This window comes from Lipotes vexillifer, unplaced genomic scaffold (genome assembly GCF_000442215.2).
Source record: "Lipotes vexillifer unplaced genomic scaffold, Lipotes_vexillifer_v1.1 scaffold415, whole genome shotgun sequence".
Taxonomy (NCBI): domain Eukaryota; kingdom Metazoa; phylum Chordata; class Mammalia; order Artiodactyla; family Lipotidae; genus Lipotes; species Lipotes vexillifer.
The window spans coordinates 1,979,684-1,995,567 of NW_006774345.1; the positions used below are offsets into that span (position 1 = coordinate 1,979,684).

At 37.7% G+C, this 15,884-nt stretch overlaps 1 protein-coding gene across 1 annotated transcript in view; it reads left to right on the top strand.

Moving 5' to 3' along the window:
* The window catches only part of POC1B (POC1 centriolar protein B), a 107,857-nt gene that overhangs the window by 60,159 nt on the left and 31,814 nt on the right, over nucleotides 1–15,884 (top strand). The window contains exon 10 of the mRNA XM_007449114.1: nucleotides 8,539–8,619. Coding sequence (XP_007449176.1) covers nucleotides 8,539–8,619 — 81 coding nt within the window. The remainder of the gene's footprint in view (nucleotides 1–8,538; nucleotides 8,620–15,884) is intronic.

Genomic DNA, 15,884 nt, shown 5'->3' on the forward strand with positions numbered 1-15,884 from the left:
TGGAGAAATGACTATTTAGGCCTTCTGCCCATTTTTGGATTGGATTGTTTGTTGTTTTAATACTGAGCTTCATGAGCTGTTTGTATATTTTGGAGATGAATCCTTTGTCTGTTGCTTCGTTTGCAAATATTTTCTCCCATTCTGAGGGTTGTCTTTTCGTCTTGTTTATGGTTTCCTTTGCTGTGCAAAAGCTTTGAAGTTTCATTAGGTCCCATTTGTTTATTTTTGTTTTTATTTCCATTACTCTAGGAGGTGGATCACAAAAGATCTTGCTGTGATTTATGTTAAAGAGTGTTCCTCCTATATTTTCCTCTAAGAGTTTTATAGTGTCCGGTCTTACATTTAGGTCTCTAATCCATTTTGAGTTTATTTTTGTGTATGGTGTTAGGGAGTGTTCCAATTTCATTCTTTTACATGTAGCTGTCCAGTTTTCCCAGCACCATTTATTGAAGAGACTGTCTTTTCTCCATTGTATATCCTTGCCTCCTTTGTCGTAGATTCATTGACCATAGGTGCGTGGGTTTATCTCTGGGCTTTCTATCTTGTTCCATTGATCTATGTTTCTGTTTTGTGCCAGTACCATATTGTCTTGATTACTGTAGCTTTGTAGCATAGTCTGAAGTCAGGGAGTCTGATTCCTCCAGCTCCGTTTTTTTTCCCTCAAGACTGCTTTCGCTATTCAGGGTCTTCTGTGTCTCCATACAGATTTTAAGATTTTTTGTTCTAGTTCCCTAAAACATGCCATTGGTAATTTGGTAGGGATTGCATTGAATCTGTAGATTGCTTTGAGTAGTGGAGTCATTTTCACAGTATTGATTCTTCCAATCCAAGAACATGGTATATCTCTCCATCTGTTGGTATTATCTTTAATTTCTTTCATCAGTGTCTTATAGTTTTCTGCAAACAGGTCTTTTGTCTCCCTCAGCAGGTTTATTCCTAGGTATTTTATTCTTTTTGTTCCAGTGGTAAATGGGAGTGTTTCCTTAATTTCTCTTTCAGATTTTTCATCATTAGTGTATAGGAATGCAAGAGATTTCTGTGCATTAATTTTGTATCCTGCAACTTTACCAAATTCATTGATTAGCTCTAGTAGTTTTCTGGTGGCATCTTTAGGATTCTCTATGTATAGTATCATGTCATCTGCAAACAGTGACAGTTTTACTTCTTCTTTTCCAATTTGTATTTCTTTTATTTCCTTTTCTTCTCTGATTGCCATGGCTAGGACTTCCAAAACTATGTTGAATAATAGTGGTGAGAGTGGACATCCTTGTCATGTTCCTGATCTTAGAGGAAATGCTTTCAGTTTTTCACCATTGAGAATGATGTTTGCTGTGGGATTGTCGTACATGGCCTTTACTGTGTTGAGGTAGGTTCCCTCTATGCCCACTTTCTGAGGACTTTTTATCATAAATGGGTGTTGAATTTTGTCAAAAGCTTTTTCTGCATCTATTGAGATGATCATATAGTTTTTATTCTTCAGTTTGTTAATATGGTGTATCACGTTGATTGATTTACGTATATTGAAGAATCCTTGCGTCTCTGGGATAAATCCCAGTTGATCATGGTATATGATCCTTTTAATGTGTTGTTGGATTCTGTTTGCTAGTATTTGGTTGAGGCTTTTTGCATCTATATTCATCGGTGATATTGGTCTGTAATTTTCTTTTTTTCTAGCATCTTTGTCTGGTTTTGGCATCAGGGTGACGGTGGCCTCATAGAACGAATTAGGGAATGCTCCTTCCTCTGCAATTTGTTGGAAGAGTTTGAGAAGGATATGTATTAGCTCTTCTCTAAATATTTGATAGAATTCACCTGTGAAGCCATCTGGTCCTGGACTTTTGTTTCTTGGAAGATTTTTAATCACAGTTTCAATTTCATTACTTGTGATTGGTCTGTTCATATTTTCTGTTTCTTCCTGGTTCAGTCTTGGAAAGTTATACCTTTCTAAGAATTTGTCCATTTCTTCCAGGTTGTCCCTTTTATTGGCATAGAGTTGCTTGTAGTAGTCTCTTAGTCTCTTAGGATGCTTTGTATTTCTGTGGTGTCTGTTGTAACTTCTCCTTTTTCATTTCTAATTTTATTGATTTGAGTCCTCTCCTTCTTTTTCTTGATGAGTCTGGCTAATGGTTTATCAATTTTGTTTATCTTCTCAAAGAACCAGCTTTTAGTTTTATTGATCTTTGCTATTGTTTTCTTTGTTTCTATTTTATTTATTTCTGCTCTGATCTTTATGATTTCTTTCCTTCTGCTAACTTTGGGTTTTGTTTGTTCTTTCTCTAGTTCCTTTAGGTGTAACATTAGATTGGTTATTTGAGATTATTCTTGTTTCTTGAGGTAGGCTTGTATAGCTATAAAGCTACGTTCCTCTTAGAACTGCTTTTGCTGCATCCCATAGGTTTTGGATCATCGTGTTTTCATTGTCATTTGTCTCTAGGTATTTTTTGATTTCCTCTTTGATTTCTTCAGTGATCTCTTGGTTATTTAGTAACGTATTGTTTAGCCTCCATGTGTGTGTGTTTTTTACGTTTTTTTCCCTGTCATTGATTTCTAATCTCATAGCGTTGTGGTCAGAAAAGATGCTTGATATGATTTCAGTTTTCTTAAATCTACTGAGGCTTGATTTGTGACCCAAGATGTGATCTATCCTGGAGAATGTTCTGTGCGCACTTGAGAAGAAAGTGTAATCTGCTGTTTTTGGCTGCAATGTCCTATAAATATCAGTTAAGTCTATCTGGTCTATTGTGTTATTTAAAGCTTCTGTTTCCTTATTTATTTTCCTTTTGGATGATCTGTCCATTGGTGTAAGGGAGGTGTTAAAGTCCCCCGCAATTATTGTGTTACTGTTGATTTCCTCTTTTATAGCTGTTTGCAGTTGCCTTATGTATTGAGGTGCTCCTATGTTGAGTGCATATATATTTATAATTGTTATATCTTCTTCTTGGATTGATCCCTTGATCATTATGTAGTGTCCTTCCCTGTCTCTTGTAGCATTCTTTATTTTAAAGTGTATTTTATCTGATATGAGTATTGCTACTCCAGCTTTCTTTTGATTTCCATTTGCATGGAATATCTTTTTCCATCCCCTCACTTTCAGTCTGTATGTGTCCCTAGGTTTGATGTGGGTCTCTTGTAGACAGCACATAGATGTGTCTTGTTTTTCTATCCATTCAGCAAGCCTGTCTCTTTTGGTTGGAGCATTTAATCCATTCACGTTTAATGTAATTATTGATACGTATGTTCCTATGACCATTTTCTTAATTGTTTTGGGTTTGCTTTTGTAGGTCCTTTTGTTCTCTTGTGTTTCCCACTTAGAGAAGTTCCTTTAGTATTTGTTGTAGTGCTGGTTTGGTGGTGCTGAATTCTCTTAGCTTTTGCTTCTCTGTATAGCTTTTGATTTCTCCATCTAATGTGAATGAGGTCCTTGCCAGGTAGCGTAACCTTGGTTGTAGGTTCTTCCCTTTCATCACTTTAAGTATATCATGGCACTCCCCTGTGGCTTGTAGTTTCTGCTGAGAAATCAGCTGTTAACCTTATGGAAGTTCCCTTCTATGGTATTTGTCATTTTTCCCTTGCTGCTTTCAATAATTTTTCTTTGTCTTTAATTTTTGCCAGTTTTATTACTCTGTGTCTCAGCGTGTTTCTCCTTGAGTTTATCCTGTATGGGACTCTCTGTGCTTCCTGGACTTGGGTGGCTATTTCCTTACCCATGTTAAGGAAGTTTTCGACTGTAATCTCTTCAGATATTTTCTTGGGTCCTTTCTCTCTCTCTTCTCCTTCTGGGACCCCTATAATGCGAATGTTGTTGAGTTTAATGTTGTCCCAGCGGTCCCTTAGGCTGTCTTCATTTCTTTTCATTTTTTTTTTTCTTTATTCTGTTCTGCAGCAGTGAATTCTACCATTCTGTCTTCCAGGTCACTCATCTGTTCTTCTGCCTCAGTTATTCTGCTATTGATTCTTTGTAGTGTAATTTTCATTTCAGTTATTGTATTGTTCATCTCTGTTTGTTTGTTCTTTAATTCTTCTAGGTCTTTGTTAAGCATTTCTTGCATCTTCTCGATCTTTGCCTCCATTCTTTTTCTGAGGTACTGGATCATCTTCACTATAATTTTCTGAATTCTTTTTCTGGAAGGTTGCCTATCTCTGCTTCATTTAGTTGTTTTTCTGGGGTTTTATCTTGTTCCTTCATCTGGTACATAGCCCTCTGCGTTTTCATCTTGTCTATCTTTCTGTGAATGTGGTTTTTGTTCCACAGGCTGTAGGACTGTAGTTCTTCTTGCTTCTGCTGTCTGCCCTCTGGTGGATGAGGTCTTTGTTAAGAGGCTTGTGTAAGTTTCCTGATGGGAGGGAGTGGTGGTGGGTAGAGCTGACTGTTGCTTTGGTGGGCAGAGCTCAGTAAAACTTTAATCTGCTTGACTGCTGATGGGTGGGGCGGGGTTCCCTCCCTGTTGGTTGTTTGGCCTGAGGCAACCCCACACTGGATCCTACCTGGGCTCTTTGCTGGGGCTAATGACAGATTCTGGGAGAGCTCACGCCAAGCAGTACTTCCCAGAACTTCTGCTGCCAGCGTCCTTGTCCCCACAGTGAGCCACAGCCACCCCCCACCTCTGCAGGAGACCCTCCAACACTAGCAGGCAGGTCTGGTTCAGTCTCCCCTGGGGTCACTGCTCCTTCCCCTGGGTCCTGATGCGCACACTGCTTTGTGTGTGCCCTCCAGGAGTGGAGTCTCTTTTTCCCGCAGTCCTGTTGAAGTCCTGCAGTCAAATCCCACTAGGCTTCAAAGTCTGATTCTCTAGGAATTCCTCCTCCCGTTGCCGGACCCCCAGGTTGGGAAGCCTGACGTGGGGCTCAGAACCTTCACTCCCGCGGGTGGAGTTCTGTGGTATAAGTGTTCTCCAGTCTGTGAGTCACCCACCCAGCAGTTATGGGATTTGATGTTACAGTGATTGCGCCCCTCCTACCGTCTCATTGTGGCTTCTCCTTTGTCTTGGATGTGGGGTATCTTTTTTGGTGAGTTCCAGTGTCTTCCTGTCGATGATTATCCAGCAGTTAGTTGTGATTCTGGTGTTCTCGCAAGAGGGAGTGAGAGCACGTCCTTCTACTCTGCCATCTTGGTTCCTAGTCTGTGCATTAAATCTTAAAGCTAGTAAGTAACAACATGAGAATTTCAACCCAGTCACTCTGGTTCCATTCTGTACCTTTAACTATTTTGATGCAGTGCTTCAACAGAATAAAAAGTTAATTTCATCCTCTTAACAGATATTGGACATCGTACTAGCTTTAGAGTGTGCAACAGTGAACAAGATGGGCATATTTCTTGCCCTTCAGAATTTGTCAGAAGCAGGGTTTGTGCTCATGGACTCCTCAGTATGATGGATACACCAGAACCTCAGAGTGGGATGGTATTGGTGAGGTCGTGTATACTAACCCTCCCTCATGCATGAATCCCTTGTTCGGTGATGGAGAACTCAGCCTCTCATAAGGCAGCCAACCCCATTTCAAGGCAACTGTAGTTATTGAAGCGTTCTTTCCTTTAATAAAAATGGAGAGATAGACAGTACTGTTAATATTCATGGAGGTTAGCTTGCAAAGAACTTAACTGTAAGTGTCACTGCCTCAGCATATTTTCTTTGCAGAGAAGACTGTAAACTTTTACTTAGTAAGAATTTCCTGCTCCATTTAATGTATATGGCAGCAACTCTGGTACAATACAGTAAAATATGGTTACATCAAAAGTTTCCCAGCTCATAGAAGCTCAAGGATTTCTCTAGGAGAAATGCTGACCATTTCCATGTGATTTAGTGTTTTTTTGAGCAATTCCAGTTTCAGATGGCAAAACCAGATTGTATTTTTCATTGGTAAACAATTTCATATCTACACTAGGTGGCAGTAGATAAATGAGAATAATGTGTGTGCAAGCACTCTTTCTGGACAGCTCACCCAAGTTTAAAAGGAAAGCGAGTCAGCCTCAGGTTTCTTATCTTTGCCTCAACTCTGGACTCAGAGCTGATAGGAAGAAGGTTGTGCGTTCTGCTGCGTGGAATAGCCAGAAAGAAACATAGGTGTTGGCGGGCCAAGCAGATAGTCCTGCATGGTTCTAATTCCTTCTTTACTTCAGTGTGGGGATTATTGGGAGTGTACACCTCTACTTGTGACACAAGTGGCTGGATAGATGTAAATGCTTATTAATATTTCCAAAACTACAGCTGTACCCATCAAACTTGATAAGTGCTGTTAAAATCATTCCACTCCTCTTACCACAGTCCCTGACTGTCGCAGTGTTGTCCTCACTGTTACCCCTACTCTGTTCTTGATACTCTACATGTTCCTGTCAGATTGATCTTTCTCAAGCACATTTTAGCCTCCAGTTTTTCTGTGCCTTCCCAAATTCCTTCACCCCTCACAATTTGACCCTTGCCACCCTCTCTTGTCGCTGCCCTGTGCAGCAGTATCGTGTCAGCATTCTGCCTCTATGCTCAGGGAGGCTTGTAACCTCATCTCTGTCTCTCTCTTTTTGCTTTTGTTTTATAAACCTTTTCTAAAGGAGCCATCATAAGCTCTGTTTCCTCCACGGAAAGCCTTTCTCACTAAGTGCTCAGTCAACAGTTTCTCCTTTGAGGTTCGCCAGTATGCTTTTTGCTGGTAGCATTTATTTGATACCAAGTTCTGCTATCTCTGTTGCCCTTTGTTTACTTCTTTGCATTCATAATGTTTAGTAAATAAATGGTGATCATGTGGTTTCTTTCCCTTTTTGTTTTTCTGAATTCTGAAATAATCTCCCTCAGAAGGAGTCACCACTCTAATTATTCCCTTGCTTTTCTTTTAAATTTTACTATTTATGATTGAATCAGTAATTAGATATTTTTTCATTTTGGATAGTTTTAAACTTTATATAAATGGAATCATACTGCATATATTTTACTATAGCCTCCTTCTTTATTTAGCATTAAAATCCTGAGATTCATGTGCATGGATTCTGAATTCATACATTCGTATGTTGTTGCACATAGTTGTATTTCATTCATTTTCACAGCTGTATAGGATTTCAGTGAATTTACTACAGTAGTAATTCCCATGATTATACATTTATTCTACTGTTGATAAACAGGTGGGGATTTCTGATTGTGGTTTGTTTTTCTAATTAATTTACTGTTTATTGACATATAGTTGATTTACAATGTTGTGTTAGTTTCTGCAAGACTGTGGTTTGTTTCTGTTTTTGCCATTACAGTGTTGCTCTAAACAGTGTCAGCATCATTGAGCTTTCTAGCTTTTGCAGTCTTGTAGGTGTTAAGCAGTATTTTGCTTTAATCGTCCCTTTTCTAATTACCACTAATGTTTCTGAAAGTCTCTTCATATTCTAGATAACTGTTAGGTTTTCAATAATTTTTTCCTTAGGATTGCTCTTCTTTTCACATTGATTTGTAGGTTTTTCTGATACATTTTAGATATTTGTCCTTTTTCAGTTTCAGATATAATATCTCCTCCTATTCCATTATCTGATTGTTAACTTTGTGGTAACCACTGTTAAACAGAAATCCTTAATTTTGGATGGATCAATTTTTTTTTAATTTATTTAGTTTTTGCCTTATGGTTTTACTTTTGCAGCTTTTAAGATGTTCTTCTCTACCCTGGGTCAGAGAGATATTCTTACACATTTACTTCTACTAACTTTATAGTTTTAACATACCATTTAGGTTTATAATTTATCTGCTGTCCATCTTTGTATGTAGTATTAGGCAGGGATCTATTTAGTGAGCCCGTTTTCTTAGGTACAAGTCATCCTTCCTCTGTTGATTTGTGGCACCATTTTTCCTTTGTATTTGTTTTCCACATATACAGGGCTTTGCTTCTGAACTCTTTATCTTATTGCTTCCTATATTTTAAAGACTTCTTTAATGTCTTTACATGAGTTTTTTTTTTCTTTAAAGGTCATATGCATTTTTGGGTTTTTTTCTGATGTATTTAAAAATTTCTATGGCATTGTAAATTATGATTTTTAAAAATTTACATTTTCTGTGTGCTGAAGTACAGACAGGTAATTGACTTTGTATATCAGTTTTGGATCTAGTAAAGTCTCTTAGTTTTAATGATTCAGCAGTAGATTCTTTTGGGATTTCTTTATAGATAATTATATATGAATGACCATTTTTATTTCTTCTGTTCTAATTCTTACATCTTAATGCTTTTATTTCCTTTTCTTGTCTTACTGAACTGGCTAGGATTTTTTTCTGCATCTTTTGAGGTGGGTCATTTCATTTTATTTTTAAAATCCCTTACTAGGTGAATCCCATTGATTTTCTGATGTAAAAGCAACTTTTTATTCCTGGGATAAATTCAACTTGCTCACAATGATCTTTTCTTACATATTGTTAGATTTGATAGGCTAATATTTTATTTAAAATTTTTGTATCCATGCTAATATATGGATATTTTCATTTTAGAATATATTAGGAAATACCCTCTAGATTATTAGAAATGGCATCCACTTTCCTATGGTATAAAAATCTAATATTAGCTTTTCTTAATGTATATATACAGATTAATCCAAAGCTTGATGTAGTCGATTTGCAGACCTCCACTCCCCCTGTTGTGGACATCCTTTCTTTTGATTCTACCACAGTAAGTTTTCTTTGGCATTTAAATGGTATTTAATTGTTTGGCACAATCCATTTTCCTTAAAAAGTGTGTGGGAGGGCTTCCCTGGTGGTGCAGTGGTTGAGAGTCCACCTGCTGATGCAGGGGACAGGGGTTCGTGCCCCAGTCTGGGAAGATCCCATATGCCGCGGAGCGGCTAGGCCCATGAGCCATGGACGCTGAGCCTGTGCGTCCGGAGCCTGTTGCTCCACAACGGGAGAGGCCACAACAGTGAGAGGCCCGTGTACCACAAAAAAAAAAAAAAAAAAAAGTGTGTGGGAGAGAACATAAAAAATGGGCTAAATAGCCTAACATCTTAGCATAGAAAACACCTTGTACAAAATTCATATTTACAATGTGTCTAAATAGCCACAAGGGGGAGCAGTACCAATTTCTAGAAAAGCTTCAATTTGAGGACCTTGAGCTCAGTAGAATCCATACCATCTCATCTCCTGTTAAGGTGCCACCCATGTGACATTTCACTTGCTGTCACAGAACAGATTTCCTTCTTTGGTAATTGCCTTTCAGAGGTGCTAAACTTACGTCTAGTCTCCTTACAAGATGTAAGAAAAGCAATCATTTCCCTTTGTTCGTCTCTCTTGAAGGATAATCCAGAAATTAAGAAGTATTTCTAACACTTGCAATTTTGTTTTAAAAAATTTCATACATATAATTTATTTACTAAGTGTATCCAAAGACTTCAAAAATTGAGAGTTTTAGCATTTCAATTTGAGTCTGCTTAATCTTTGCAAAGCAGATTATTTCTGCCATCAATTCTGCTAGTCAGGGCAAAACTAGTTATAAGAATGAATGGGAGGACTTCCCTGGTGGTGCAGTGGTTAAGAATTCGCCTGCCAAAGCAAGGGACACCGGTTCGAGCCCTAGTCCGGGAAGATCCCACATGCCATGGAGCAAGTGCTCCGCAACGGGAGAGGCCACAACAGTGAGAGGCCTGTGTACCGCAAAAAAAAAAAAAAAAAAAAAAAAAATAAAAAAACATCACTCACCAATTCTACACCTATTACTCCTGCACCAATGACAACCATCTTTTCTGGAACTTTTTTTAAAGACAAAGCACCTGTAGATGACACGACTGTATCTTCATCAACGTATAGTAGGTGCTCAATACTTATGTTCAATGAATTACTCAAAAGTCTCACTGCTGAAATTTACAAATTCTGGTGAGTTGGGTTTTTGCCCCACTGGTGAGGGGAGCAAAAGATAGGTGGTTTTGAGATGTGCTGCCTTCTTGTGAGGTAGTTGGTATACTAAAATTGGGTGTTTCTGGCCTAGAAGATATCAGAGATCATCAAAAATCTTTGATCGGAGCTTTGAGACTCACTCTCCCTGCCAGTACCCTTTGAAATTTGCAAAACCTCATGACCTGAGGAATCCATGTGTTCTCAATAGTGTGCTATGGAGGTGGGCATAAGTGCCACCTAGCAAGCGATAGCAGGGTGTCTGTCCCTGGATGGTAATGCAGAAGTGCCAAAGTCAAGTGTCTATGTTATAGAACCCTAACTCGGGAATACAGGGTACGCGGGATTTCAAAAAGATAATTCTTTTTTTTTTTAATTGAAGTATAGTTGATTTACAATGTTGTGTTAATGTCTGCTGTACAGCAAAGTAATTCAGTTATACATATATATAATTCTTTTTCATATTCTTTTCCACTATGGTTTATCTCAGGATATTGAATATGGTTCCCTGTGCTATGCAGTAGGACCTTGTTGTGTATCCATTCTATATGTAATAGTTTGCATCTGCTAACCCCAAACTCTCAGTCCATTCCCCCGCCTCGCCCTTGGCAACCACAAGTCTGTTCTCTACAGGGAACACAATTTTTATAATAAACATGTGACACGTTTGCAGTTGTGTTACAAAGCAGAATAATAAGACTGAAGAGTACAGTTATTACCCACATAAGAGATACTATTAGGCTGAATTATATGATATTGCCATTTTGTAGGCAAAAACGATCTAATACATATCAGTGATTTCCCATGGTTCAGCCCCACACATAAGCATTAAAAGGAAGACTCCACTGTTACTTTGAGTTGTGTGCTTGATGCTACATAAAAATAAAACAAAACAAAAATTTGTTTGCTATAAATTGGTTTGGAATTAGGCTAATGATGTCCCCCTTAGATTTTTTTACAATCTGGAAGATAGCTGCTTGCCTCCTGGCAAGACATAAGGACTCCTGATTTTACTTATTTTACTGACACATTTTCTGAAGACTGATATTCATGAAGCATTTAGATTTTTATAAAGAGTATCTTTAAAGAAGTTTCCTTTAAATTTTCAATGTATGTGTCTGTCTTTTAGCTCATTGATAGATAAGTGGTTAGAAAACTAAAGCGCAATCACTGTAATTGTTTGCCTTTCCATTAATCTAGTGGTAGTTCTTAATCTGTCATCTCCTCTGTGTTGGCTGCTTTTCTTTTGCTTCTGCACAACAAATCAAACATAAATGTAAAGGAAATTTGTTTCTATTCTGGCATGAAGCACTATTGTGGTGTGAACTTTGCATATAATTATAATGAAAAAACACAGAGAAGTATTGGAAGAAAAAAAGGAGAAAAAAGCAGTATTTACAGATGGTTTTGGTTTTTGTTATTGTGGTTACTGTTTATTTTGGGGATTTGTTTGGTTTTTGCAGACTGGAAGATAGTTTCTTTAGAAATTCATTTTCATCAAGATGAGATGTAAAAAGGTTACTCTTTAAACCTCAATTTGTGAAATTTATTAGGATAAAAGTAGGTTTTTTATGGTGTAAGAAATAGTTGGCTTCTGTTCCTGTTTTGACTTGATTTAATATTACATTCAGGATGATTTCTAGATCTAAGTGTATTGATATCTATGCTCTGATGCCTTCTTACAACAGAGAAGAAATTATGGCATACAGTGTAACAGTTGGTGTCTTTGTGGCTTGCACTTGTGTCTCTAATGCCAGGCAGGAAATTTGATACAATATTTCGGGATCAAAATAAGCTGTTCCCAATCTGCATTTTTAAAGCTTTGTTGTAAAAAAAAAAAAAAGAAAAGTTTCTGTAAAGGGATATACTGGCTGTCACATAGACATAGTTTAAAAATGTTGATCTCAAATTTCTGAATCTTATTCCAATTACGTTGTCTCTTGCTGATCTTCTAAAGATTATTTAGTTCAAGATTCCCATTGAGTTTTTTAATGTTTTCATTTATTCTATTAGCAATGGACCGAGGTTTTGTCATCAAAATTGTACAAGGCATTTAGCATTAGCACATGTGGTGTGGCTACATCCTCAGCTCCTCTCTCCCCAAAGGCAAATAAGACAGTAATTTCTCTTCTGTGTCCTAATATAAAGTGGTGTTTTTTTAAAAATACTAACTAAACAGAATTTATTTAAAATACTCTAGGATTATTAAAATTGTTATTTTTAGGTTAACTATATTCCTAGGTTTTGATGTATTTTATTACTATTTGTCCAACAAATGAACATAATGAAATTGATGATCTTGCTAGTATTACTCTGATTGACTCAAAACACTGGGCTCAGAGAACTCAGAGTGTGTCCTTGCCTTTACTCTGGCAACTGTGTAGCGTATGAATGTAATATTTATGCCTTTCTTTAGAATTAGGGACAGTTTTCAGGTTAAATTAATTATTTACAATAAACTGAGAATCTGAAGTTATATCATAGAAGAAAATCAAGGTCTACAGTCTTTTCTTGCTCCATCAGTCAAATATCTAAAGCCACACTGCATGGAGGCATCATATGATATACTGAAGACAGGATGTCAAGCTGTCCGCCTCACCTCAAGAAACTTAACAGCCAAGCCAGAGAGAAATAACAATGTAAGAAGTAAGTGGCAGTTTCAATATACTAGATGCCAAGGGTATATGATTGTCAAAGGAAAGGTTGTTAACAGAAGGATTCAGAAAAGGTCATGAATGGGCTAGAGGAAACTAGAAGACTTCTCTAGCAGAAAACATTTGACCAGTTCTTGACCTGACCTGACCTGAAGATGGGTAGGATTTTGATAGAGACATTCCAGGTGGGGAAAGCAAGGTATAAGTAGATGCCTTAGAAGTAATTGAAAATACAATACGTACCATGGTAATAAAAGTGCAGCCGTCTAATCTGGAGTCTCTGCGTTGCCTAACTCAATGGATAGCAGATGTGGTAGGATGCTGGGTGCATACCTACTCACACACATTTTTAGCTCTCAATCAGTACTTCTTGAGTAACAAAAAATACCTGCCCCAGAGACGCCTACATTGTATATTCTAGAGGGGGAGACAAGCAATTCACAGATTTAAAAAAAGTAGACCATATAGTATAGTAGACGGAAACAATGCGAAGGTGTAAATAGCACCAAAGTTAGGTAGGAAGAAGGGTGCATTTAGATAGTATGGCCAGGACAAGAGTCATGTGAAAGGTGACATTTGTGGAACGAACTGAAGGAATGACGTGAACAAGTTAGATGACTATCTGGGGAGGTACTCCAGGCCACGGGAGCAGTGCTGGAAGGCCAGATTGGGAGTGAGGAGCCGCCACTGGAGGGTTTCCTGCAGAGAAAGGGGCATAATCTCATGAGTGTTTTAACAGGGTCACTCTGGCTACTGTGTTGAGAATCAGCTGGGGGTGATGGTGGAGGGGAGCAAAGAGACCAGTTCGGAAGCTAATGAAATCATCAGACAGAAGGCAGAAGTGGCTTGATCCAGGGCCATAGCAGAGGAGGTGGTGTTAAGCGATCTGATTCTGGATGTATTTTGAAGGTGGAGCCGATGGACTGGATATCCGCTGTGGGATTCCCTGTCTCCTTTCCCCAGGGATAGTAAGGCGCAGCCCTGAGTAATCTCAGGGTGGCCCAGCTTATCTCCTGGCTCAGCATCATTTGGCCAGAGGGGTTGCTGAGAGAAAAAAAGATTTGTGATTTTCCTGTCTTCTTTTCTGGGATTAGGAAAGTGATCGGCTGAATCAAAGCAAGAGAGGCTGTGCTGTTTCTGTGACTTTGAGAAGCACAGTGGTAAAACATAGTCCTTTTTCCTAGGTGTCCTTTGGGTTTGCATTTTTCAGCGAAGTTTATTGGTTTCCCTTTTGGAAAGGCTGTTGCATCAGCCTATTTTTAGGAAGAAAAAAGTTATCCACTTTCATGGAGATTGTCATATGATATATGCTCTCTGAAAAATATTGATATATTGATAAAATAAAAGGACATACAAAGAGTAAACCTACAGCTGCAGAGAGGATATCTCCATGGTTGTTGTGGCAACAGTTCGTCCTGGTTACTAGACAACATTGCGTAACCAGTTCAGAGCTATTCCAGTTCCTAACTGCTTATGTAAGCAAAGATTTGGAAGGACTTACTTGAAAGAACATAGTGTATGAAACCTAAGTGTTCAAAACTAAAATTTGTAACATGAAAGTGTAAAATGGCAATATGTGATGCATTGTCCCCAGATACCTCATTTACCTTTCCAGGAAAATCAATAAAAATCATGTTGTGCAAACCTCCTGCTTACACTGCTTTTCTGTATGCTAACATTCCTGCATTTACATATAAACAGCTACTAAATTTGCAGGTAGGTGAAATTCTTTTTTAAGTGTTTGAACTTTGCAACAGTTTATAAGGTAGCATTTGATTTGTAAATTCGGGGCATATGATTTCTGAAACTAGATATGTTTGTAACTTTGTTGTTGCTTGCTAAGCTTTAGGAAACAGACATGTTCATGGTATCTTTAGGCATCAGTTCAGTGGCCCTCGGGACTTTTCTCTTGCTCCCACTCAAAGTGTTTGAAAGAAAATGAACACAGGCATTTGTAAAATCTGCCTATGGACTATACACAGAGGTGCTTTCCACAGTTTATCCTCATTTTATTATCCTCATTTTTTATCTTCATATTTTTTTATCCTCATTTAGTCTTAATTTCAAATGATAGTGAATATGTCAAGTAAGATACAGTGATTCTTTTTTTTTTTTTTAATCCAGTGTCTCAAAAAGTTAAGATGCTTAGTAGGAGTAAAAGATGAATTCTTATCAGGGCTGAGAAATAATTTTAAAACATTACCCTTTGAAATTGAAAGAAATAAAGTAATTAAATTGTCAAAGCATTTTAAAAATAAGACATACATGATAAAACTAACAGAAGTAAATAAGAAAAAATACACTTCCACAAATCTCTCACCCTTTAGAATAGAAAACACATTTATGGTTTTTTCAGATACAAGTTATTTTAGAGATAGAGAAAACATTAGAAAGGAAGAGACGGTTTCCAAATTAGTTGCATCCCTGCTTTAGAAGTACATCATGACCTATATGTTATAAGAACTACCAACAGTTGTGAATGTTGATAGCTGACCTTTAAAAAAAATGTGTTTTGGGGATTATAGAAAAAAAAGCAACTAAGACTTTTAGTCTGTTAAAGGAACGTGGCTTTTTTTTTAAAGCTGATTTACTAAGATAGTACCATTGTAAAAAGAGAGTAATAGTGTGGGTCAGAGGGTTTCTTTTTTCCTCCAAATAAAATATACTTTTTGATAAAAATCATAATAATCATAAGTCCCAAATGTTTGATTTGACTATCCTTAACGACTTAACTAATTTGAGCTTCATTCCCTTTAAGTTTCAAGGTCACCGAGAAAGAAAGCTTACATTAATGAGTGTTTCCTTTTACCAAAGATTTTATACTAAGTAGATTTTTAAGCATAGTCCTAGTTAAAAATTTATGCAGTGAAACTGGTCTTTACAACCTGTTGACAAAAGTGATTTAGGACTTAAACTTTTCTTTATGAAATGTAAAGAGAGAGAGAACTCTACAAAAGGATTTTATACAACATGCTATTTGGGAGCCCAACAGAGTAAATACGTTTTTTAATTTCCTTTAGAAAATTAGCACATTTCTGGGAACTGGAGGTTTTGATGTTCCAGGTATTATTTCTGCCTTCCAACTTCCTGAGCTACTGTATTTCTAAACTGCTGCAGTCATCTGGACTGTCGCAGGCCTGGGAATCTAAGCCACATCCCCAGTTCCCACAGTTGAGACTGAGGCGTGCAGAAAATGCCCGACAGCCTCAGCCCACACATCCAGTAACAACTGGTTCCTTCCTCTTCCTGTGGAAGAGCAACATCCTCGGAGATGAGAAGAAATGCACCCTGAGGAATGCAGGAACAGCAGTGAGCTTTTCACACAGGAAATTACTAGGGGAGCATTCTGCAAAGTGCTTGTCTCCTGGACTGTCAGCCCATAATGAGCTTCCTGCTG